Source organism: Mirounga angustirostris, unplaced genomic scaffold (genome assembly GCF_029215605.1).
Source record: "Mirounga angustirostris isolate CCGP_5_RB_7025 unplaced genomic scaffold, mMirAng1.0.hap1 SCAF_1, whole genome shotgun sequence".
NCBI lineage: Eukaryota > Metazoa > Chordata > Mammalia > Carnivora > Phocidae > Mirounga > Mirounga angustirostris.
Window position 1 is genome coordinate 213722320 of NW_026991709.1, and position 23976 is coordinate 213746295.

The following is a 23976-nucleotide window of genomic DNA, read 5'->3' on the forward strand; positions in this document are numbered from 1 at the left end:
GTTTCAGTTCTTTTGTTAGATGCTGTTAAAGAGACAGCAGGACCAAAACGGAGTCACTTGTGCCAAGCCCATGTCACCAAACAGAGGAGTAACAGTTGACCAAACTGCAGTTCAGCCTCTCCCAGGAACATAAGCTCCGCCAGGCAGCTGATGGACCCCTTGTGTCCCTGAAAGGTGACCTCGCCTGAAACCAGTCCACTCTGCCAATACCTCCTTGTGTCTCTCTCCCTCTGTCTATGAAAACCTTCCATTTTGTACAGCTCTCCGGAGCTCCTTTCTGTTTGCTAAGGTGACATGTTGCCCCATTCATGAGTCATTAAATAAAGCCAATAAGATCTTTAAAACTTACTCATAAACTGTGTTTTCCAACAATCCTACGGGTAGAATGGCTGGGTCATATGGAGACTATGTTTCGTCATGTGAGGAGCCGCCAGACTTTCCCACAGTAGCTATGCAATTTAACATTCCCACTAGCAGTGAGTGAAGATTCTGATTTTCCACATCATTGTAGACACTTGTTACTGTCTGTCTTTTTGATTGTAACCATCCTAGCAAGTGCAAAGTGATATCTCCTTGTGGATTTTTAAAAAATATTTTATTTACTTGAGAGAGAGTGAGAGAGATCACAGAGGGAGAGGGAGAAGTCAACTCCCCTTTGAGCAGGGAACCTGACTCGGAGCTCGATCCCAGGACCCGGAGATCATGACCTGAGCCAAAGGCAGAGGCCCAACCAACTGAGCCACCCAGGTGCCCCCTCCTTGTGGTTTTGATTTGCATTTTCCTGGTGGCTGATGATGTTCAGCATCTTTTCATGTGCTAATTGGCCCTCTGGATATCTTCCTGGGAGAAATGTTATTCACATCCTTTGCCTCCTTTTATTGGATGACTTATCCTTTTATTGAGTTGTGGGAGTTCTTTATGTATTCTAGGTATAATTCCCTTGTCAGGTATGTAATTTGCAAATATTTGCTCCTAGGCTGTGGATTGTCTTCACTTTCTTGAATATGTAAGCATAACCCCAGGCCTGCCCCAGCCTCTCCTTCAGCACCTTGGGTCAGCCCCCGGCATCCTGCCTAGAACCTGGAAGAGGCTGGGGCTGGTCCCCAGACGGGGAAGTGGGGAGTGTAGGGAGTGTGTAGGGGGCAGGGGGACAGGGTAGGGGCTTTCCTGGGAGTGATGGGACTCTAACAGCTTTTCAGGGCTTGAGGGAGGCAGCAAAAGGGGCAGGCACTCACAGTCACTCCCTGTTCACATTGGGATATATTATTATATTTATTACATATGCTATTTATTAATATGGGGTTTTTTTGTTGTTGTTGCTCCCCACTGGAATCTAAGAAGGATGAAGGCAGGAATTTTTGTGGTCATTTACTCTATCCCCCAGTGCAGAGAACAGTCTGGGTAATAGAAGATGCTTGATGAGCACAGTTGACCCTTGAACAACATGAGTTTGAACTGTGCAGGTCCACTCATATGTAGATTTTTAAAATAAACACAGTGCCGAAGTGTAAATGTATTTTCCTTATGATATTAATATTTTTTTCTCTAGCTTACTTTATTGTAAGAATATGGTCTATAATACATATAGCATACTAAATATGTGTTAATCATCTCTTTGTGTTATCAGTAGGGTTTCTGGTCAACAGTGGGCGATTATTAGTTAAATTTTTGGGGAGTCAAAAGTGACACACAAATTTTCAACTATGTGGGACGTCAGAGCCCCTAACCCCCATGTTGCTCAAGGGTCAAGTGTTTTTATTAGGGGAATATGTATATTCATTTTTGCTCGTGCATACACAGAACATCTTTGGAAGGTTACGCAAAGCGCTGGTAACAGTGTCTTTAGGAAGGGTTCTGGGGGACCAGTATTTGCATTGAGAGGGACTTTTTATTGACAATGGATTGCCACAAAAAATCCATTAACTTTAAAGTGATACCTCTGTGTTGGTTTGTTGTACTATTTTCATATTGTACTATTTATTATCATATTGTACTATTTATTAAGAAAAGTTAATTGCAGAAATAGTGTGTAGGAAATGATCCCACTTTCATTTAAAAAAAATTAAAAGGCCATAGGAAAAATTCTAAGGGGCGCCTGGGTGGCTCAGTTGGTTAAGCATCTGCCTTCCGCTCAGGTCATGATCCCAGGGTCCTGGGATCGAGCCCCACGACGGGATCCCTGCTCAGCGGGGAGCCTGCTTCTCCCTCTCCCTCTGCTGCTCCCCCTGCTTGTGCTCTCTCTCTCTGTCAAATAAATAAATAAAATCTTAAAAAAAAAAGAAAAGAAAAATTCTAAAGGCCGGTCACCTAACACCAGGAGGCCACGCCCACAGCCACGCCCAGAGGAGGAGTCAGGTCACAAGCCACGCCCTTAGAACATATTCTAGCCACGCCCACGGGCCGTTTTGTTTCCCCAGACACGCCCTAGATGTCGGATTCGGTCCTGAGCCCAAAGGCGCTCCTGGTAGGCGGGGACTAGCGTGTTTCCGCCCGGTGATTGGAGGACGCGGCCCGCCCCGCCCAGCTCTGAGGTTCCGCCTATCCCGATCCCCGAAAGCCTCACCTCTTCCGGCCCCGGAGCCGGAAGCGGAAGTTCCTGCCCGCGAGGCGGCCGGGACTGCCGGTGGCTCCAGTGTCCCCCGGCCCGGCGCTCGGCGGGGCGGTACGGGCAGAGGCCGAGCGAAGGGTGGGGCGGGGCTCTCGGGGCAGCAGGACGGGTCTTTTTGGCGGCGAGCCCCGGTGCGAGCCCGCGGAGGAGGCTCCGGAGGCCAGTGGGCCGCGGGGACCCGCGTTGGGGGCGCCGCGCGGTCCGTCCCAGGAGCCCGGGACCCCCAACGCTCCCTCCAGACGGGGCTTCGCGGGCGCGCCGGCCCCGGGCGCCCTCCGCCAGGGCGGGTGAGTCGCTGTCCCTCCCTCGGGGAGGCCCGGAGGCGTTGCGGGGCCGGCGTGCAGCAGGCGCTGGCCCTCGCGAATCCCTGTTGCTGTTGGGTACCTGTCCGGACGTAGGGAGAGACCTCATGCGGAAGAGCGATCATTGCAGAAATCTCAGACAGCTGCAGGCGTCTCAGAATTAAACCGAAAGAGCTTTAGAGCAGGCGGGGGAGGCAGAGATGAGCAGAACCTTTTCTGGGGCGGTGGGCAGTGAAGCCTGGCCGTGTTCGGCCGATGCCCGGGGGAAGCTGATAGCGCGGCTAGGGTCCACTTTTTTAGTGCTTGCGCAGGGCTGGGGACAAGTGCAGGGTCCTGCGGGAATGACAAAAGCCTGAATCAAGTCTTGGTCAAGACCAAGCAGAGGCTGAGACAGGCGGTGGTGAAGAGCTGGTCAGGCCCAAACCTTGAAACGCTGAGTGATGGGCAGGTTGTCGGGGTGGGTGAGGACCTGGATTTTGGAACCAGGTGATGGAAATCAAACCCCACCACTGCCACCTGTTAGCCGTGTGACTTTGGGCAAGCGACGTGACCTCTCTGGCCGTGTTTCAGCTGTACCATGGGCTTCACAGTAACTAATACCTGCCTCTTAGGTCGTGGTGGTGATTAAATGAGTAAGAAGCAGAGAGGGAGCCTCTGAGGTTGGGGAACCCACCTGGGCACAGCTGGGCAGAAATGTTCTCCTGATGAGCATAAACACTCTAACAGGCTGTCAACATCAGGTGAAGCCACCCTTTGATCCTTATGGATCGGGACAAACACAGAACATTCTGTAACCCCTTATTAGAAGGCAGACTGCTGGAATCACAGCAAAGATCATCCCATCCCTCTCCCCGCTGGTGGGAGTGAGGGCTGCTGCTTTGTCAGTCACAGCCTCCCCTTCCTGTAGATGAGATAGGCCATCACAGAATTACTCCAGCTTCGGGGCAGCACCCAAAATCCCAAGCAAAGCCTGGCTCTCTCAAGCCTTCCTCAGTATTCCCAAACCTAAGTTTAAACCCTGTGGTAAGTCCTTCCTAGCACCCTCTTACTGCGCCATCCCACGGTTTGCAATGCTGTGTGTTTTCTCTGGCCACCAGGAGTGATAAACTGCTGTGCTGAGCCACAGGTGTGTTCCTGGTGGGCTTTGCCTGGGGAGGCATTGACCGGGGCTAATTCATAAGGACTTCCGGCAGTTTCCGCACGTGGTAGGCATTGTATCTGTGCAGCTGGGATCGTTATAGTCGTCTGGCACGTGCAGAAGGGCACAGAGCAAATCCCGACAGATGGCAAATCCTCATCATTATCAGTGGTGAATTTTCATCACAAAATTATTTGCAAATGCCAGTTTAATTCTTGAATCTTGTGTTCAGGGCATTTAAAATACTTCCTTCCATCTGCATGTTATTTCTTGTTTAGTGTGAAGTAGTTCAAACAAAGGGCAGCTCAGAGGCTAATATAATAAATTCCCTATATTTGCCATCCAGATTTAATAAAATGTAACCCGGGCGTTTCTGATGCATAGAAATGTAAAGTTTGTGTTTGAAGCTCTCTCTGGAACCCCTTCCTCCCTTCCCAGGGGTATGCAGTGTTTATTATGCTTGTGTATTTTTCCAGGTCATGTCATTACTTTTACCTCTTGTGCCCTCATCCTTGAACAGCGCGTATGGAGCTTCTGAGTGGTTTTGGAGAGCTTACCTAAATGCAAATGGTATTGTCCTTCATATAGCTATCCTCTTTTAAAACTATGAACCAGTCATTAAAATTATATTGTAGGGGCGCCTGGGTGGCTCAGTTGGTTAAGCGACTGCCTTCGGCTCAGGTCATGATCCTGGAGTCCCTGGATCGAGTCCCGCATCGGGCTCCCTGCTCGGCAGGGAGTCTGCTTCGTCCTCCGACCCTATCCCCTCTCATGTGTTCTCTCTCTCTCATTCTCTCTCTCTCAAATAAATAAATAAAATCTTTAAAAAAAATAAAAATAAAAATAAAAAAATAAAAATAAATTATATTGTAGATTATCTGACAACACAGGAAAATGTATTGTTTAAAGTTTTTATTTTTTTTAATTTTTTAAAAGATCTTATTTATTTGACAGAGAGAGACACAGCGAGAGAGGGAACACAAACGGGGAGAGGGAGAGGGAGAAGCAGGCTTCCCGCGGAGCAGGGAGCCCGATGCAGGGCTCGATCCCAGGAGCCTGGGATCATGACCTGAGCCAAAGGCAGACGCTTAACGACTGAGCCACCCAGGCGCCCCTAAAGATTTTATTTTTAAGTCATCTCTACACCCAACATGGGGCTTGAACTCATAACTCCGAGATCAAGAGTTTCATGTTCCACTGACCTAGCCAGCCAGGCGCCCCGAAAATGTTGTATTGTTAAATAAAAATGTTACAAAGCAGTATGTATAATATCTTTTTTTCTTTTTTTTGAGAGAGAGTGTGCAAGTGCAAGTGGGTGGGGGGAGGGGTAGAGGGAGAGAATCCCAAACCAACTACTCAGCTCAGAGCCTGACACGGGGCTCGATCTCACGACCCTGAGATCCTGACCTGAGCCGAAATCAAGAGTTGGACGCTTAACCAACTGAGCCACCTAGGCACCTCTAATATAATCTTAATTGTGTTTGAATTTTTGTTTAAATTAATAGACTTTATTTTTTTTAAGATTTTACTTATTTGTGAGAGAGAGAGCACAAGCAGGGGCAGGGGCAGAGGCAGAGGGAGAAGCAGGCTCCCCGCTGAGCAGAGAGTCCGATGCGGGGCTCGATCCCAGGACCCCGGGATCATGACCTGAGCCGAAGGCAGACGCCTAACGACTGAGCCACCCAGGCGCCCCAGTAGACTTTATGTTTTAGAGTGGTTTTAGATTTAGAGAAAATTTGAGCAGAAGGTACTGTTTTCTTCATAGGCCCTACCCTGCCTTTCCTCTGTCGTGAACATCTTGCATTCCTGGTACATTTGTTACCATGGGTGGTGAGCCGATATCGATAGATTATTAACTGAAGTCCATTGTGGACGTTAGGGTTCACAGCGCTGTATTCCATGGGTTTGGACAGATGTGTAATGACGTGTTGTATCTGCTTCAGTGCCCTCCACGTCCCTGTCCTCTGCCTGTCCACACATCCCTTCCTTCTCACTGACCCCCCCCACCCCCCCACAACCGCCGATTTCCGTGCTGTCTTCATAGTTTTGCCTTTTCCAGAATGTCGTAGAGTTGGAATCGTAGCATTAACCTTTCTGGACTGGCTTCGTTCACTGAGTGATATGCATTTGAGATTCTGCCGTGTCTTTTCATGGCTTTTCGGTGCTGAGTAATATTCCCTCGTCTAACTGTCCCACAGTTCATTTATCCACTTACCTACCGAGGGACATCTTGACTGTTCCAGAGTTTGGCAGCTATGCATAAACCTGCTGTAAGCATCCATGCATGAGGTTTTTGTGCGGACGTGTTTTCAACTCCTTCGGGTAAACGCCGAGGAGCACGATGGCTGGATCGTGGGCTAGGAGCGTGTTCAGTTGTGTCAGAAGTCATCAGTGACTGAGGAGTGGCCGGCCAGCCTTGCTGCTGAACCATCTCCTTGCTGGCACTTGGGCCCAGCGGCGGTGTCCGGATATGGGGCATTCTGGCCGGCCGGGGCTGGTGGCTCCTTAATGCTTTCACTCCCATGTCCCCGATGACGTGGGAGGGGGAGCATCTTTCCATGTGCTCTTTGCCCTCGATGCATTGTTGGCGAGGAGTCTGTTCGGATCCTCTGCCCGTTGGTGATGGAATCACTTGTTTTCTTGTTGCTGAGCCTTAAGGATTCTTTGTGTGTTTTCAGAAACACGTCCTCTATCAATACGTATGTTCCACAAGCATATCCTCCAGTCTCCAGCCTGTCTTTCCTCTCTCAGTGTCCGTCCCACACACCCGGAGGTTTTGATTTGAGTGAAGTCTGGCCGTCGGTTCTGTCTCTCCTGGATCCTGGGGGCCCCGGGGGCGGGGGCAGGTGCAGGTGCAGGTGGTGGAGCCCAGGCTGCTGGGGTGGGTGTGGATCGCACTTGTGAGCCCGCGGTTGACAGTCGGGGCCTTTCAGGTGGTCTGTGTGCCAGGAAGGGAGGGCATGGCTGGGGGACAAGGGTGTTGGCTGGGGGTTCTGGGTAGGAAGACGCATGGTCTGGGCATGGGAAGGCCCACTGACCGGGATGGTGTGGAGCAAAGGAACTTAGCCTGTCCCAGTTCTGGAGGTGGTGGGTCTCGGATCCACGTGTTGTGGGGCCATGCTTCCTCTGAAGGCTCCGGGGTTGGGGAGGGTCCTTCCTGCCTTTCCTCTCTTGGGCTGGCTGCTGGCCGTCCTGGGTCTGGTAAGGACACCAGGCACTGGATAGAGGCTTGCCCTCTCCCATCTGATGTCCTCCTAACTAATGACCTCTGCAGAGACCCTGGTTCCAGGAAGGTCGCGGGCTCAGGTAGCAGAGGCTTGGCAGTTGAACCTACCGTTTCACACAGTGGAGGGGAAACTCAGGTGATGACAAGGCAGGGTGGGCATGGAGGACGGAGCACCGGGTCCTCCCTGTCGGGGATGGTGGGACCCTGGATGTTGCAGGTTTGAGGCTGGGACTCAGGGCCAGAGGGAGGAGTGGAGTGGGTCAGGGGAGGGGTACGTGACAGAGACCAGACAGGAAGTTGCTCACAGCAGCTGGGAGAGGCTGCCCCGAGGAGAGCAGCAGAAGCAGGGTGGGAGAGCCTTCGGGATTGGCCGGGACCAGGTCTCCTGCTCCCCGAGGGCGTGGGGTGGCGGCCTTTGTGCTCCTTGCAGACCGGCTCAAGACCTAAGGCAGGAAAGGGTCCCTGGCATGGAGGCTGGAGGGTGGGGGGCGGCTGTCGAAGGCCCTCCTGGGGCCAAAGAGAGGTCTCTCTTTGTTCTCCCACCTGGATACTTTTCCACATTCATTTAGGGTTCCTGGGCCCAATTGCCATGTGGGGAGGGGCTGGTCCCCCATAACCCCGAGCAGCTCTCAGACCCCAGCCGGGTCCACCACCTCTTCCTCAGGTTCCATTAATTTACACAGAACTCAGAGAAGCATGTTTCCCGATTTGTGCAAGACTGAATCATCAGCCACATGAAGAGATGAGGTGCGTAGGGCGAGGTCCCAAACAAAGGAGCTTCTGTCCCTGCAGAGCTCAGCTCGGGACCTGCTCAGCAGCACGTGGGAACGTTCTGGCTCCCACGGGAGAAAGCTGTCACAATAAAAATGCCAAAAACCTGTCGTCCCGGGTTTTCTTGGAGGCTTCATGACGTCACCCTGATTGACTAAGTCGTACGCTTTGGCTGCCTCAGCCTCCAGCACAACTCCCACCCCCGCCCTCGCCCCCCCCAGGTTGAGATAGGTGGGGTGGGACTGAAAGTTCTCCTGGCAGCTATCCCCATCCTAAGGTCACATAAGGGCTTTCCAAAAGTCACCTCCTTAGCATAACAAGACAACAAAATCAACCTTCTAGGAAATTCCAAGGGTTTTAGGAGCTGTGGGCCACAAGCTATGGACAAGACCACATATATATGAGGAATATGTTTTGGTCACCTAAATATATATTTAAGTCCTCTGTACACCTGACGTGGGGCTTGAACTCAGGACCCCGGGACCATGACCTGAGCCAAAGGCAGACGCTTCACGGACAGAGCCACCCAGGTGCCCCCACAACGCATATTTCTTACGAATCCAGTACCACGTGCATCCGCGTGGATTCTCACCGATTCACCGTGCTGCGTTGTATCCCGCGTGTGGTCAGGATGAAATTTATTCTCTCCGGCCCTTCAGTGCAGTGTTTGTGCAACTGTAAACTCTCATTGCTTTGATCCTTTCACATCCACGCTTAGTATCTGCTGTGGTCTGAAGGTTTGGGTCCCCCCTACATGCCTGTGTTGAAACATGACCCCCAGTGTGGGGGTGTCAGGAGGGTGGGGCCCCCAGGAGAGGGATTAACACCTCCTCTAAGTGATCCCAGAGAGCTCACTCACACCTCCCACCGCACCGCGATGGGCATCCAGGGACTCGGAAGTGGGCCCTCACCAGACTCCGAGTCCACCAGTGCCTTGACCTTGAACTGCTCCAGCCCCCAGAACCACGAGACAGGTCTGTGGTATTCTGTGATGGCAGCCGGAAAGGACTGAGACAGGGCCCACTTCTCAGATGGGGAAAGTCTGTGTGCCAGTCTCCCACCCCAGCAGGACCTGGACCTGCCGCAGGAGGCGAAGCCACGACCCGTGTCTGGACAGACCTGGATTTATGCCTCCCATACAACTGAAAGAAGGAGGTGATGCCCAAAAAGCATTTTGATGACTGGGCTGGCTTCTTATCCAACCAGCGCCTCTCATTCTTGAGTCAAAATCAGAGTCTCCCCTTTGCAGGGCTTACGAGCTGAAATGTGTCCCCCACAATTCCTACGTGGAAACCCTGACCCCCAGGGCCTCGGAGTGTGGCCTTATTTGGAGAAAGGGTCTTTAAAGAGTGATTATGGTAAAATGAGGTGGTTAGTGTGGGCGCCCATCCAATCTGACCGGTGTCCTTAGAAGAAAAAGGGGTTAGGGGACACCTTGACTCCTGGGGCAGGGGTGCGGGGAGGCGCGGGAGGGGCCGTTCACCAGCTGGGGTGGGGGTGGGGGACGTCTAGAAAGCCAGCCCCGCCCACCCCTGGGGCTCGGACTCCTGGCCTCCAGAACCAGGACAGCAGGCGTCTGCTGTTCAGGCTGCTCTGTCTGTGGTATCCGTTTTAGTGGCCCGAGATGACTAATTGCAGTGGCTCATGACGAAAATTTAATGAGCTCACCTGCCCGGCTGTCACCCCCATGACCGCGTCACTGCTCAGAGGTGGTGGTGCCTCGTTAACAAGGCTCTGCTCCATTTTCAAGGTCAAGTGGCTTTCACATTAAGCCTCCTTCCCCGGGATGGGGAAGGGTCGGAGGTTGGTGTCTGATTGACGCCGTAGGTCAGTGTTAACGGTTCAGACGGGCCTCCAGAAAGCTCACTCCCCAGAGGGGCCATGGGATGATGGGTGGCATTCCTGAATTGCCACTGCTCAGCCCAGCAGCGATCCGCTGCCGATGTCCCCGGATTGGTGCCCCTGGAGGGTCGCTAGTCTTGGTGGTGTGGGCGCGTGGGCACCGTCCCATCACACGGTGGTGGATGCTTCATGGTCATGCCCGAGGCTGGCTGGAGGAAGGCCCCAGTGCCCCGCCCACTGGTGTCTGAGATGGGGAGGGAGTTTTCGGGGGGGGGGGCAATCCCAGAACCCCATTCCTGAGTTCATTGGCCACCCTGGCCTAGTCAGCAGCCAGATCACTCTGAGCTAATCTGCAAAATGGGGATGTTGCGGCCCCTCCATGGGCCATGCAGGCCCTGAGTGTGGCACCCTCGAGGACTAGGGGAGGATGGGGGCTGCATGGCCCCTCCGTCCCCGCCCGCCTGGCACCTTGTGCATCCCCACGAGGGGAACGCAGAAGATGGAAGGTTGCTGGTTTCTCTGGAGTTGGTCACAGGTGAGTGGAGAATCAAAACCTCCTTCCTCAAAAGGACCTTCCTTTTCCCCAAAGATGGAGGCGCCTCCTTCCCAGGCCCAGAGTTGGGCAGCTGGCCAGATCCCAGAACCTGGAAGTGTCTTTTCAGGGGACGACCTCTCCAGGTGGCTGGGGTCCTGCTGACGTCTTCCTCCCCTGGGGGGGCGCCGTGAAGATTGCTCTCCCAAACCATGGTTGTTTTGAATAGAAGCCATCAGTCTCTTCCAACATTGAAGTCTATCTCGTTTTGTCAGCGGAGGGTCCTTTTAACTAAAGGAGAAGATCCCAGTTTAGCCCCTTAATAAACATAGATTTAAATGCTACCTGGCTGGATCAGTGTCTATAGGAGGACCAAAAGTCCTTTGGAGGACAATTTGAAGTTGACTGTCAGACTCTCAGAGCAGGTTCTGTGCAAGCCTGAGGTCTGTTGCATTCAGCTGGCTTAGGAGAAGCTACTTTAATTTCTTGGAGATTTCCAGCAAGTGTTCTAACATTTGCCAAAGGTTAGGAGTTTGCTTATTTAAGTCCCTTTCAGGGAGCTGCAATCGGGCTGGCTTCGTCCCGTGTGTGGCTTGACCCTCGCCAATAAGCATGTGGACTAGTTGATATAAATCTGAGAAACCAGGTTTGTAGGTTTGAATAACTATGTTAAATTCTTCACAAAACCTATGGGGATCCTCAGTCACTTTAGGAAACACTTTATGGCTCAAAATTTGGCCTTAGTCCAGGGGACATAAGAAACATGGGGTTTGATGGGATCCTGAGAAGACTTAACTGTAAAGGGACCCATTTTAACAGGTTCAGGAAAGGAAGGATCGGGGCAAAATTCAGAGGAAAAGGGACATTCAGGGAAACGATTAGGATGAGGGTGGGGTACACAGGAGGTGGGGATGGGGTAGAGGTATCAAACACCTTTCGATGGTTTTTTGGCCACAGTTATTTATTTATCTTTGGCCACAGTTACTTTATTTTATTTTTTTAAAAGCAATCCTCTTAATTCTTTTTTTTTTTTTTTAAGATTTTATTTATTTGACAGAGAGAGACACAGCGAGAGAGGGAACACAAGCAGGGGGAGTGGGAGAGGGAGAAGCAGGCTTCCCGTGGAGCAGGGAGCCCGATGCGGGGCTCGATCCCAGGACCTCGGGATCATGACCTGAGCCGAAGGCAGACGCTTAAGACTGAGCCACCCAGGTGCCCCACTTTTTTTTAATTTTTTTTAAAGATTTTATTTATCTATTTGAGAGAGAGAGAGCACAAGTTGGGGAGAAAGGCAGAGGGAGAGTGAGAAGCAGGCTCTCCACCAAACAGGGAGCTGGACGTGGGGCTCGATTTCAAGACCCTGGGATTATGACCCGAGCTGAAGGCAGCCGCTTAACCGACTGAGCTACCCAGGCGCCCCCTCCGCAGTTATTTTAGAACCAGTAATTTGCAAAGAGCCAAAGCTAGAATCCTGAAAATGCTGGGAAGCCTCAGGTACTAGTTAAAGTGGGCATCCATTCAGTTTTTGTTATTGGTTTGTTGTTGTTTTGCAACCACAACTTTCTCACTTAATTTTGAGTAAAACAAGTTTGGGGAGACGGAAAGGTCCCCAGAAGGACCACTGAAGTTTTAGGTCTCTTTTGGTTCAGTCCACTTAATTAGACAGGCACATGAGCAGGGGGCCCAGTTTTTACAACTGAAAGAAGGAGGTGATGCCCAAAAAGCATTTTGATGACTGAGATCCCATTTCTTAGAGGGTTTTCTCTAGAAGAAAAAGGAAAATGTCCCGAAGAACACCGTTTCAACAGGAGTCAGACCAAAGGCCAGCGCATTTCCAAAGGGCGCAGATCTGAGAGGAACAGTCCAATTCTGAAAAGGAGGGGAACAAAAGCCCAATGAGTAGTGTCAGAGAGGAGAAGCCCCTAACTCAGGTCCCTGTAGACCCTGCAGAGTGCAGTCAGGGAGCGGGGCTCTGATCCCAGGACAAAACTTGCCCTCCAGCTCAGGGTGGGGGAGAAAGCAGTGAGCGCAGTGGGCTCTGTGGGACCCGCACCTGTTTGCTCAGCAGCTTGGAGAGGTGGGATCTTCTCTGGGTCCATGCATGATGACCAAGGAATGTTGACCTTGGGTGCCTGGGTGGCTCAGACAGTTAAGCATCTGCCTTCTGCTGGGGTGTTGATCCCAGGGTGCTGGGATGGAGCCCATGTGGGCTCCCTGCTCGCCGGGGAGTCTGCTCCTGACCTCTCCCTCTGCCCCTACCCCCTGCTTGTGCTCTTTCTCTCTCCCTCTCTCAACATAAATAAATAAAATCTTACAAAAAACTTCGCCAGTTATTTTTCCAGGAAAAATGGGTTCATCTGGGAATAACGGAGAACCGTAATATGGGACACATAAGCCACAACCAAGCCACAGGTAAGTCTGGAGAAGGAAGGGAGGACCACTCTTTTATAGAGAAGGGGACATGGGCGGGGCTGTTCCAAAGAAAATGCCCATTGGAGCAAACGGGATTCCACATGGCGTGGCTTCTCATTGACTGAGTTGTGACTGTCTCTCATTGGCTGGGCTGTGAGTGTCTCTCATTGGCTGAGCTGTGGCCATCTCTCATTGGCTGGCCTATGACTGTCTCTCACTGGCTGGGCTGTGACCATCTCTCATTGGCTGGGCTGTGACCATCTCTCATTGGCTGAGCTGTGGCCACATCTCATTGGCTGGGCTGTTGCTGGGGCAGTGAGGTCCCAGCAGGGTGCTGGGCTTCCTCCCTGGTCGGCCTGGGGGACCAGGGTAGGGACGAGGGCGCCCCCTGCTGGCCTCCATTTTAATAAGGCTTGCTTTTATCAATGTTCACTCCCTTTTTATGGCTGAATAACGTTCCAGTGTATGGAGGGACACGTTTGTTTATGCATTAGCTGATGGCCATTTGGGTTGTTTCAGCTTTCGGGCTGTGGTGAACATGCCGCTGCGAACAGGCATGAACACGTTTTCGCGCAGACATGTTTTCATTCCTCCTGGGTCCTGGCTTGGAATTCTAGTGGGTATATATCTGGGAGTGGACTTGCTGGATCGTGTCGTAACTCCACGTCCGACTTTCTATGCAGAAAGAATGTCTCCCAAAGGGTTGCACCATTTATACATTCACAGCTGCGGTGTACAGAGCGCTCCAACGTCTCCGTGTCCTGGTCAGCACTTGTCATCATCGGTCTTTTTGATAATACCCATCCCAGGGGGTGTGGAGTGGTGTGTTGTTATAATTGTGCATTTCCCTAATGAATAGTGACGCTGAGCATCTCTTCATCTGCTTATTAGCGATTTGTATGTCTTCTTAGGAGAAATATCTATTAAAATCTGTTGTCCATTTTTCATTTGTTTGGGTCTTTTTATTTTACAAAATTTTTGAAGGTTTATTTATTTGAAAGAGAGTGAGAGGCAAGCACATGAGCTGAGGGAGGGGAAGAGGGAGAGAATCTCAAGCAGATGCCCCGCTGAGCAGGGAGCCTGACACGGGGCTGGATCCCAGGACCCTGAGATCACGACCTGAGCCGAAGCCAAGAGTTGGACACCCAACCAACTGAGCCATCCTGGTGCCCCTGTTTTGATCTTTTTATTGTTAAGTGTTGTATCTTTTTTTCTAAGACCTTAAATATATATATATGTTTGTCTATTTTATTTTAGAGTGGAGGAAACAACTTAAAATCAAGGAGCCAGGGGCGCCCGGCCGGATCAGTCAGTGGAGCATGAGACTCTTGATCTCAGGGTCGTAAGTTTGAGCCCCACATTGGGTGCAGAGAGTTTGCTTAGAAAAAAAAAAGCAAACAAACAAGAAGCCAACTTCTAAATGGTGTATTTTGGGAGAAAAGATGTTCCATGGCATGCAAATGGTAAGATTCACAATGGGGCAGGTCCTATCCTCTGCTGTTGGAGAAGTCAGTACCAGAAGGTAGGGAGGAAGCAAAGGAGCAGGAGAGATATGCGAGAGACATGGCTTTTGATCCAGACGTATTGTATCTCGGGAAAAAGTCTGTGTAAAGTATGAACTGGGAGGAAGCGAGCAGAAACTTCTCCTGTCAGAGGCCTGCTGGTCCCTCCGTCTGGCTTTCTGCGGCGTTTTCTGGGGCAGCCACTTGGCTCTGCCACTGCACCCCGAGATCAGCCACAGCCAGTCCCTGAGGAAGGGCCGGGCTGTGTTCCAGCGCAGCTTCCACCGAAGTAGGCAGTGGGTGGGATTTGGCCCGCACGCCGGCCTTTGCCAGCTCCACCGTAAACCTAACTCAGACATCTTTTTCTGGAACATTCCCACAAGTAGACATTTCCACAACATTCCTTGCACTGAATGAGTCTCTGGAAGAGAAATCAGGAGTAAATGGTGATCCAAAAGCCAAGCCCTGGGATAGTCGAGCGTGATGGATCCTCCCGGCGAACCATCCTGCGCAAGCCGCGCTGGGGAGCTTCGCCCCAGAGCACAGGTGGGGTGCAGGCCCACGGCGCCCTACGAACAGCGGGTGGGGACCCTGGGGCCACCATTCGCCCTTCGTCAGCAGATGCAGCGGGGGCACGTGTGGGGCGGGGAGCCCCTGGAAGGAGCGCGGAGCTCCAGAGCGGGGGTCACCGCACACCCCTTGGGACAAACGTGCTCAGGGGACTGAGCCACCAGGCGGCCCTGTTTTCCACTTGTAATGCCCCCTCATGCATTGACCCCGCTCTCCCTGTGCTGAGGGCATGAGGATGACCCATCGTGGTCTCATCCATCGTTGTGCACAGAGTCGGCTGGTCCAGAGGAATACACAGGCATCGTGAGATACCATCTGTTCTCATTGCTTCCCTCTGACCCATTGGTGAGCGAGGGACCCCCACCCCAAGGTCACGGGGACAGCCAACACACAGCACCCAACACTGGGCAGACGAGACCCGAAGCCATTTATTGGTCACATGGACTCACAGCCTGGGGGAGCAGGATACCACAGGCCCCTTGGGCCACGCGGGGGACGCACTCGGGGACAGAGTGACCCCAGGGGCTGCAGGAGGCGGGCTTCGCAGTGATGCGGGGGCCACCCCGGTTCCTGGGGAGGATGAGCTTGGCTCGTCGGAATGATTCCGAAGATGCAGGGGCAGGGGGAGAAGCAGGAGCTGTGACCGACCATCGGGGAAGGAGCTTTGGGCCTGGGGCCTCTACAGGTGGGAGCAGAGTTGGGGCCTGGGCTCCTGTTCGCGGCTGACTGCCGATCCCGGGGTGGTGGCCGCGTTGTGCGCGTCCCCTCATTCATCTTCTGCTTGTGAATCACGCTGCAATGGACACTGATGTACAAGTATCTCTTGGAACCCCGTTTCCAGCTCCTGGGGGTGTATACCTACCCCTGGAATCGCTGGGTCACAGGGTCATTTTATGTCTAACTGCTTAAGGAACCACTGGACATTTCCACAGCCACTGCACCCTTTCCCTTCCCACCAACCCTGGGCAGCCACTCCGATTTCTCCCCATCCTCACCAACGTATGCCTTTGATTTTCCGTATTCTGATGCTTCCACATCTGGGGCCCCTCGGGGGTCCCGGACGCGGGGAAACAGCTTGCTCAGAGCACACCTTTTATGTGCAAACCAGCCAATTCAGAGCCTGCCCCCACCCCCTCCTCCATGGGGCTTTCACTCTCGGGCCACTGTCCCCCTGCTCTGACACCCCAGGCCCAAGGACCAATGCAAGTACGGGTAGCCCCTACACCCCAGACTAGCGCACTTATTCACGCTAGCCCGTCCTCAGCCTGCATCCCTGCCTCGCCTCTTTCTTCCCGATGGAACCACAATAAACACTTGCCCACACTTCCCCCTTTCTCCCTGTCCTCCCAATGGCCGCTGGTGCTTCCCTGAGTGGCCGTGGGTGGTCCAGAGCCGCGAGTGACGGACGACCTTCTCATCGTAGGTCTGTGGTGACGGATGGCGAGCAGACTGGGGTGGTGATAGTTTCTCAGGGCGTTCACTGCTGAGTCGTGGGTCCCGCACCTGACGATAATACCACATTCCAGACAGACAGACAGACAAGCCGACTTTTCAGTGCCCGTCACTGGCTGAACTGCTGGCCTCATCACACCTGAACAATAATAAAACCCATGTTTCGAAAACAGCCAAGACTGGTTTTTTTTTTTTTATTTTTTTTTTTTAAGATTTTTATTTATTTGCGAGAGAGACAATGAGAGACAGAGAGCATGAGAGGGAGGAGGGTCAGAGGGAGAAGCAGACTCCCTGCTGAGCAGGGAGCCCGATGTGGGACTCCATCCTGGGACTCCAGGATCATGACCTGAGCCGAAGGCAGTCTCTTAACCGACTGAGCCACCCAGGAGCCCTTTTTTTAAATTTTTAAATAAGATCTGTGCCCAGCGTTGGGCCTGAACTCACGACCCCGAGATTAAGAGTCGCAGACTCAGCCGCCAGAGCCAGCCAGACGCCCTGTTTTGTTTTTTAAACACGGTCTCGATTACTACTGTACCCTTTTGCTTGGGCTGCTGTCACAAAATCCCACGGGCTAGGTGGCTGAAACAACAAATTGATGCCCTCACAGTTGTGAAGCCGGGAAGTCTGAGTTCAAGGTGTTGGCAAAGTTGTTCCTTCAAGACGACTCTCATTGGTGGTGTGCGGACGGCTGTCTTCTCCCCAAATCCTCACCTGGACGTCCCTCTGTGTGTGTCTAATTTCTTCTTCTTCTTTTTTAAAAAAGATTTTATTTATTTGAGAGAGAGAGAGCATGAGAGAGTGAGACAGAGCATGGGGGGAGGGTGGGGAGAGGGAGAAGCAGACTCCCCAGGTGCGGGGCTCGATTCCAGGACCCTATGATCATGACCAGAGCCAAAGGCAGATGCTTAACCGACTGAGCCACCCAGGTGTTCCTCTAATCTCTTCTCATAAGGACACCAGTCAGATGGGCGTAGGGCCCATCCCATGACCTTGTTGTACCTTAATTACCTCTTTAGAGACCCCGTCTCCAAGTACTGTCACCTTCTGAGGTCCTGGAAGTCAGGACTTCCACATATAAGTAGAAGGTGGGACACAGGGCGCCTGGGTGGCTCAGTTGGTTAAGCGACTGCCTTTGGCTCAGGTCATGATCCTGGAGTCCCGGGATCGAGTCCCGCATCGGGCTCCCTGCTCGGCAGGGAGTCTGCTTCTCCCTCTGACCCTCCTCCCTCTCATGCTCTCCGTCTCTCATTCTCTCTGTCTCAAATAAATAAATAAAATCTTAAAAAAAAAAAAAAAGAAGGTGGGACACAATTTATTCCCGTAACACTATACGGATGCTAAGATTTATAGAACTGCACACCCCCAAAATAAAGTCACTTTTAGGGTATAATATTTACAAAATAAGAAGCCATGCAACACATGGCTTGTGTTGGATCTTGGTTAGGACAACCATCTATAAAGAACATTTGGGGGATAATTAAAGTAAATATAGATTTGGACTAGATACAAAGAAATGATCGTTTTGTTAATGGTGATAATGAAGTGTTGTCTATGTAGATTATTTTTAGAGTTTTTTTTTTAATATTTTATTTATTTATTTGACAGAAAGGTAGAGAGAGCCAGAGAGCACAAGTGGGGGGAGGGGCAGAGGCAGAGGGAGAAGCAGACTCCCTGCTGAGCCAGGAGCCCGACACGGGACTCGATCCCAGGATCCTGAGATCATGACCTGAGCCAAAGGCAGACGCTTAGTCAACTGAGCCACCCAGGCACCACTCTTTTTTTTTTTTTTTTTTTTTTGTCGGAGAGACTGAGCACAAGCAGGGGGGTGGGGGGAGCAACAGAGGGAGAAGTAGGCTCACCCCTGAGCCAGGAGCCTGATGCGGGACTCCATCCCAGGACCCTGGGATCATGACCTGAGCTGAAGGCCTAAGGCGGATGCTCAACAGACTGAGCCACCCAGGTGCTCCCATCTCCCAGTTTTGATTTCACACTTAGTTTGGAAGTGGGTCTCAAGCTTTTTACAGCGGGTCCCTTGACATTTACTTTGTTTATAGGTGTAAGGGCAAATCACATCCAGAGGAAGAGTTTTCATTCTCCCTTTTGAAAATAAGGAAACAGATTTCTCCCCCTCCCCCTTTTTTGGGGAGCATTTTCTTTAGAGAACTTGTGTTTATAAACCCTTTCTCTATCCTTTGAAACGTAAGTAAACCTCCATAAAAGCTAAGGAAAGCACCTTCTTGCTTTCTCACCAGAAGTCTTTGCTGGTAGCTAACCCTTTGAAAAGCAATCATGGGGGGCGGGGGGAGGGTTTCTCCAGATTGTGGGGGGGAGGGTAGGAGCTTAACCTGCTGTGGGGGCCCCTCTCTCAGTTGCAAAACTACCTGTCATAAAGATAAGTTTGTTTTTTTTCCTTGCATAAAGCTGATGAACTAATACAGAGGGTCACCCGGTTCCCAGGTGGCTGGAGGAGGCACGATTGTATGACCAAGGCTGTTGGTTTCTGTCCCAGGAAGACTGGTGATGGCTCCGCTTGAGACCATGTATGTCATGACTCGCCCCTGCTTGGCTGTGTCTGTGGGAGAAATTTCTTTCTGTCTTTGCAATCCCTTAGAGGACTGCCTGGGATGCAGGTCACATTCTGGTTTAGTGCTGATTTGGAAATAAACTGTTTTCTTTCTCTCTTAGCTTTTTGAGGGGTTTTCTGGGTTGGCAGGAGGTTTTGTTTTCAATTATATTTCCCCAACAGAGAGCAATATTTGAGTAGCCAGCGTTTGGAAATAAGCCCGGCGTATACTTAGAACTGGTTCATAAATTTCTAGCTGTAGGATTTATTTTTAATTGAACCAAAAAAGCAAAGTGTATTGCAATGTGTACACGGTGTTACTTTTTTTTATAACAAAGAAAACAAAACGGGTAGTCAACTTGTTACTTTTTACCTAAACACTGACCAGATGTACAAGAAACCCAATTGCTGAAGGACATGCCCCCAGCAAGTCTTAGATTTCTAAATCTCAGGCTGATTTTCTTTTTATATGTGACAGTCATTATTAACACAAAGAAAACATGTTTAAATAGTTTATAATTCAAATGTGATTTATTTTTAATTGGAAGTCACTTTTCTACATAAGAAATCGTTTCTCCAATATGTTCCTCTTGTTAGAAAAGAAACAACAGACCCCAAATAGAGTGACTGGTGCCAAGTCCCACATCAGCACACTGAGACTTAACACCTAATTGATGCAGTTTTGGCCTCTCCCAGTCACTGTGATTGCCCAGTTAGATAACCTGCCGGGTAGACCCCTTCCCTCCAAAGGAAGGTGACCTTGCCTGAAACAATCCAGCTGTTGCTAGAAACTTCCTTTCCTGTCCCCTCCTGCCTATAAAAGCCTTTTTCTATTTTACAGCTCCTTGGAGCTCCTTTCCATCTGCTAAGATCGGATGTTGCCTGATTCATGAATCATTAAATAAAGCCAATTACATATTCAAATTCACGGAGATGGATTTTGTTTTTAACGCCCCAGAACACTCATTTTTATGAAAGCGAATACCACCTTTTTGCAAAATAGAGAAAATGAATTAAAAAAAATTTTTTTTTTTTTTTTTAAGATTTTATTTGACAGAGAGAGATACAGCGAGAGGAGGAACACAAGCAGGGGGAGCAGGAGAGGGAGAGCAGGCTTCCCGCGGAGCAGGGAGCCCGATGCGGGGCTTGATCCCAGGAGTCTGGGACCATGGCCTGAGCCGAAGGCAGACGCTTAACGACTGAGCCACCCAGGCGCCCCGAGAAAATGAATTTTTATAATTATGTTTGTAGGTAAAATGGTCCATGATACTGGAGTTTGTACTTGTCTATCCAAAACTGGGAGATATTTTCGAAATGAGCGGTCATATTAAATGCTGCTTCTGGTGTATTGAGAGTTTCGGGTCCAACATAAATGTATTTCAGCCTTTATGGCTTTTAAATCAGTTAAAATAGGAATTCAATTGCCTTCAAGATATCACAGCCTTTTTATATTGCAAAATTCCCTAGAGATACACTCAGAGACAGATCTAAAAACATTTCCTTGTAGGGTGTGAGGAAGATTTAAAATGAAGAAGGCATCCCTAAAAGAGTCACTCAAGGGGCGCCTGGGTGGCTCAGTCGTTAAGCGTCTGCCTTCGGCTCAGGTCATGGTCCCAGGGTCCCGGGATCGAGCCCCGTGTCCAGCTCCCTGCTCAGCGGGAAGCATGTTTCTCCCTCTCCCACTCCCCCTGCTTGTGTTCCCTCTCTCGCTGTGTCTCTCTCTGTCAAATAAATAAATCAAATCTTAAAAAAAAAAAAAGAGTCACTCAAAAAAAAGTCGGAAGGACACTGAGGAAGCAGGTCTTATGCACATCTCCTGTTTCAATGTTCAGAACACCATGAACTTTTGACTTTTGTCGATCCCCATTGGACCAGCTCCTGGAACACATCTTCCTACTGGGGACTGAAATAGAGATAATGTAATGCCTGTTAGTCGAATAGCCAATCACGTATGAGAGAGTTCAAACTCAGCCAGCACCAATCGTAATTCCTTCAAAACAACTTATGTAACCTTGTATTTTTTCGCCTTTATAAGCCTGCGCTCCTTGCCAGCCATACGGAGCACACTTTGGATTTTGACTCTGTGTCTCCCAGATTGCAATGCCTAAGACCTCCCAAATAAATGCTTTTAGTTGCTTTATATTCTTGTGGTCTTGACTGTAAAGAGGAAAAGGCACATCTGAGAATTCTAACCTTTCACATTGTGGCTCTGCTGATTGGGGTCCTGTGCCAGGCTGGGGAGCTGGGGTCCCACTTCCCTGGGGTGGGGAGGGGGGGGTTTGCCGACCTCAAGCCCCCGAGGTGGGGACGGGGACAGGAAAGAGGTGGGGGCCTCTCGCTGTGAAAGGTGACAGGTCAAAACCCACCGACCCGTCCCAGCACGCAGTGACGTCATTGTTGAGGATCATTGTTCTTTTTTTTTTAAAGATTTTTTAATTTATTCATTTGAGACACAGAGATACAGAGAGAGAGAGAGAGGGAGAGAGCATGAGCAGGGAGAGAGGCAGAGGGAGAGGGAGAAGCAGGCTCCCCGCCGAGCAGGGAGCCCGATGCGGGGCTCGATCCCAGGACTCCAGGATCATGACCTGAGCCGAAGGCAGACGCTTAACCATCTGAGCCACCCAGGCGCCCCGAGGATCATTGTTCTTAAACAAAAGGCCCACCTAAGCCCTGACCTTGCCCCCAGGCCAACCCTTGACCCTAGGCTTCACCGGCTCCTTCCTCTGCCCCCTCCTGTCCAAGGCCCCAACAAGGGGAGCTCCGCGGATAAACTGAGTCAAGACTTCACGGTCCAAGAGGAAGACGCAGGCGCCCAGAGGCCCGGGTGCTAGGAGAGGATTCTACTCTGAGCCCGGGCCATTAGGCCACGTGTGTCTGAACGGCTTGTCACTCAGGACACAGGGGGCAGGGTCTGGGAGGATTGTCCAATCAGGGGCCGCGGGGGCGGTGCCGAGGCGCGGAAGCCCAGTCCGTGGTTAACCGCAAGCTCCGGCTCCGGGGGCGGTGCCCGGGAGGCTAGCCAATCAGGAGCAGGGGCCCGGAGCGTCGTCCAATCAGGGCGGATGTCCCGGGGCGCCGTCCAATCAGGTCGGGGGAGGGCGCGCTCCAGTCGCGTGCCCATCGCTGCCCTGCTGCCCGGGCGCCGGTGCGCACCTGCCCCGCGCGGACGCTGGTGTCCCGTCCTTCTCGGTCTCAGCGGCCCGGGTCGCACAGCCGCGGACTGAACGCAGGGAGAGCCCCGAGCGGGGCCGCGAGATGGTGAGTGCGCGGGTTCGGGCGGAGCCCGGAGGGGCCGCTTCGAACCGGCCGGAACCGGCTGGAGGTGGCCCCGGCCCGGGCGGCCCCGCCCCTGGGGGTCCCGACCCCAGCGCGAGCCCTCGGCCGGGGGCGGAGTCGCAGCGTCCTGTGCCTTCCCCCCTCCCCGGTCCCGAGCCGTCTCCTCGCCTGGGTGGGGGTCCGAGGGAAGGTGGGAGGACCCCAGCGCAGTCGGTCAAGGGCTGGGGTGCAGGAGGGGGGCGGCTGACGTAGGGACCCCCCCACCGGACAGATAATATCAAATCCGTACTTGGTTAAGGACACTTTGTTCCTGCCGAAAAAACAACATTCAGCTGAGTAATGGGCTTTATTCAGTGATTCACGAATCGGGCAGCGTGCCATCTCGAGGATGGAAAGGAGCTCGGAGGAGCTGCACAAGATGAAAGACTTTTACAGGCCCCAGGAGCGGGAGCAGGAAGTTAAAATGGAGAAAAAGTGGATGATGGGTCGTGGCAGGTCACCTTCCTTTCCGGGCCGGCAGGGGTCTAGCAGCCGGACGACCTCGCTACTGCTGACCAGCTCATTCCTGATGGACGGGTTTAAGATTCCATTGCTGGGAGAGGCCGAAACTGCAATCAAGTTAACTCTTGGTTTGGTGACAAGGAGCTGAGTACGAGGGACTCCATTTGGGGTCTGTTGTCTTGTTTTTAACATTCCAAAGACTGCAGCAGGAGAGACGAGTCTCGGAGACCCTCTGGCACCTCCAAACAGAAACAGGGCTTTGCTTTAAGAGGAACAGTGGCAGAAAGGTGGTTTGAGAGGAATGGCCTCCGTGTGCTCAGAGCTTCCTTTGCCCAGGTGGGCAGTGGCTTGTTCTGCATCTCGGTACCTGTTGGGACCAGGTGGGGATGGGGAGGCAAAGTCGGGGTACAGTGTGGGCGGGAAAGGGATGGTGCTGCACAGTTGGGTCACACCAGTGTCCAGTGAAACATGCGAATTTAGCGGGGAGAGGCTGGTATTGAGAAGAATGAGGGCAAAGGCTGGGGGGCAGGGACTGTGGCGCTAGGGGCAGAAGGCTGTTGCATTAGGGGCAGGGGACTACATCAGTAGGGCCACCACTGTGAGCATAATAAGATCTGCAAGTGTCTCAAGAGTTGTGTAAAAGGGGGTTTTTCTTTTCTAGAGAGGAATAAGGAAAAGCAGGCATGACGAGGTATGATGATGACCTGGGGGTTCCCTGAAGCCAGCCTGTCACAGGAGGGGCTGTGTGTGGCTCAGGCTGAAGGCAGGTCCACCACGTTCAGGGTCTGGAGGAAGGAGAGAAGCCAGACCAACGTGGAAGCAGCAAGTGTTTTGTGCCCGTGGGTCCGTGGGGACAAGCAGCTGAGCGAATCGTGGATGAGGCACAGAGTGTGGATTGGGGGGGTCTGTGCCCGGCCCTGGGGTGGATGAACAAAGGGGACTTCCTGTGAGTCCTATCTTGGTGGAATGGGGAAGGGGCCCTTTTTGCAGCCTGCTGTTTTCCAGGCCCCAACAGGGTGGGGGAGGCAGTGCCTTTCACCTCCACGGATGCTTGCCCAGGAGCACAGGACTCAGGTGGAGCCTGCCTGTCACTGACCCCGGGGGCAGCATGTCCCTGTCTAGCTCAGCACTGACAGCTCTCTCTTAGGCAGCCTCACGTTCAGCAGATGGAAGATGACTGAATGCTTTCTGCCTCCTTCCTTCCCCTTCAGCGTGGAGGGTGGTCAGTGGGTCATGTCTTCCTTTTCCTGCTGACTTGTGTTATTCTGGGGCTTATCCAGA

General features: G+C 51.9%; 1 protein-coding gene and 1 long non-coding RNA gene across 6 annotated transcripts in view; both read left to right on the forward strand.

The window, feature by feature from the left end:
- Nucleotides 1-2224: 2224 nt before the first annotated feature.
- On the forward strand, nt 2225-14074 carry LOC135362055 (uncharacterized). 3 transcript variants are annotated; one of them, XR_010406353.1, is made up of 4 exons: nt 2225-10422; nt 11459-11631; nt 12750-12831; nt 13351-14074. It is a non-coding gene; the product is annotated as an uncharacterized LOC135362055 (long non-coding RNA). The 3 variants fall into 3 exon arrangements; XR_010406355.1 differs by having other exon boundaries at nt 13515-14074; XR_010406351.1 differs by having other exon boundaries at nt 12750-14074.
- Nucleotides 14075-22018: 7944 nt separating this feature from the next.
- The window catches only part of LOC123834249 (zinc finger protein 77), a 29918-nt gene continuing 27960 nt past the window's right edge, over nt 22019-23976 (forward strand). Inside the window, exons 1-2 of one of the 3 annotated variants that reach the window (XM_064574493.1) lie at nt 22035-22176; nt 22715-23031. Coding sequence is in view for 1 of the 3 variants with exons in the window: in XM_064574490.1 (XP_064430560.1) it covers nt 22174-22176 (3 nt within the window). In the remaining 2 variants the exon portion in view is untranslated. Of the gene's footprint in view, nt 22177-22222; nt 23032-23976 lie in introns of those variants that run through there. The other 2 variants (XM_064574490.1, XM_064574491.1) reach the window with 2 other exon arrangements.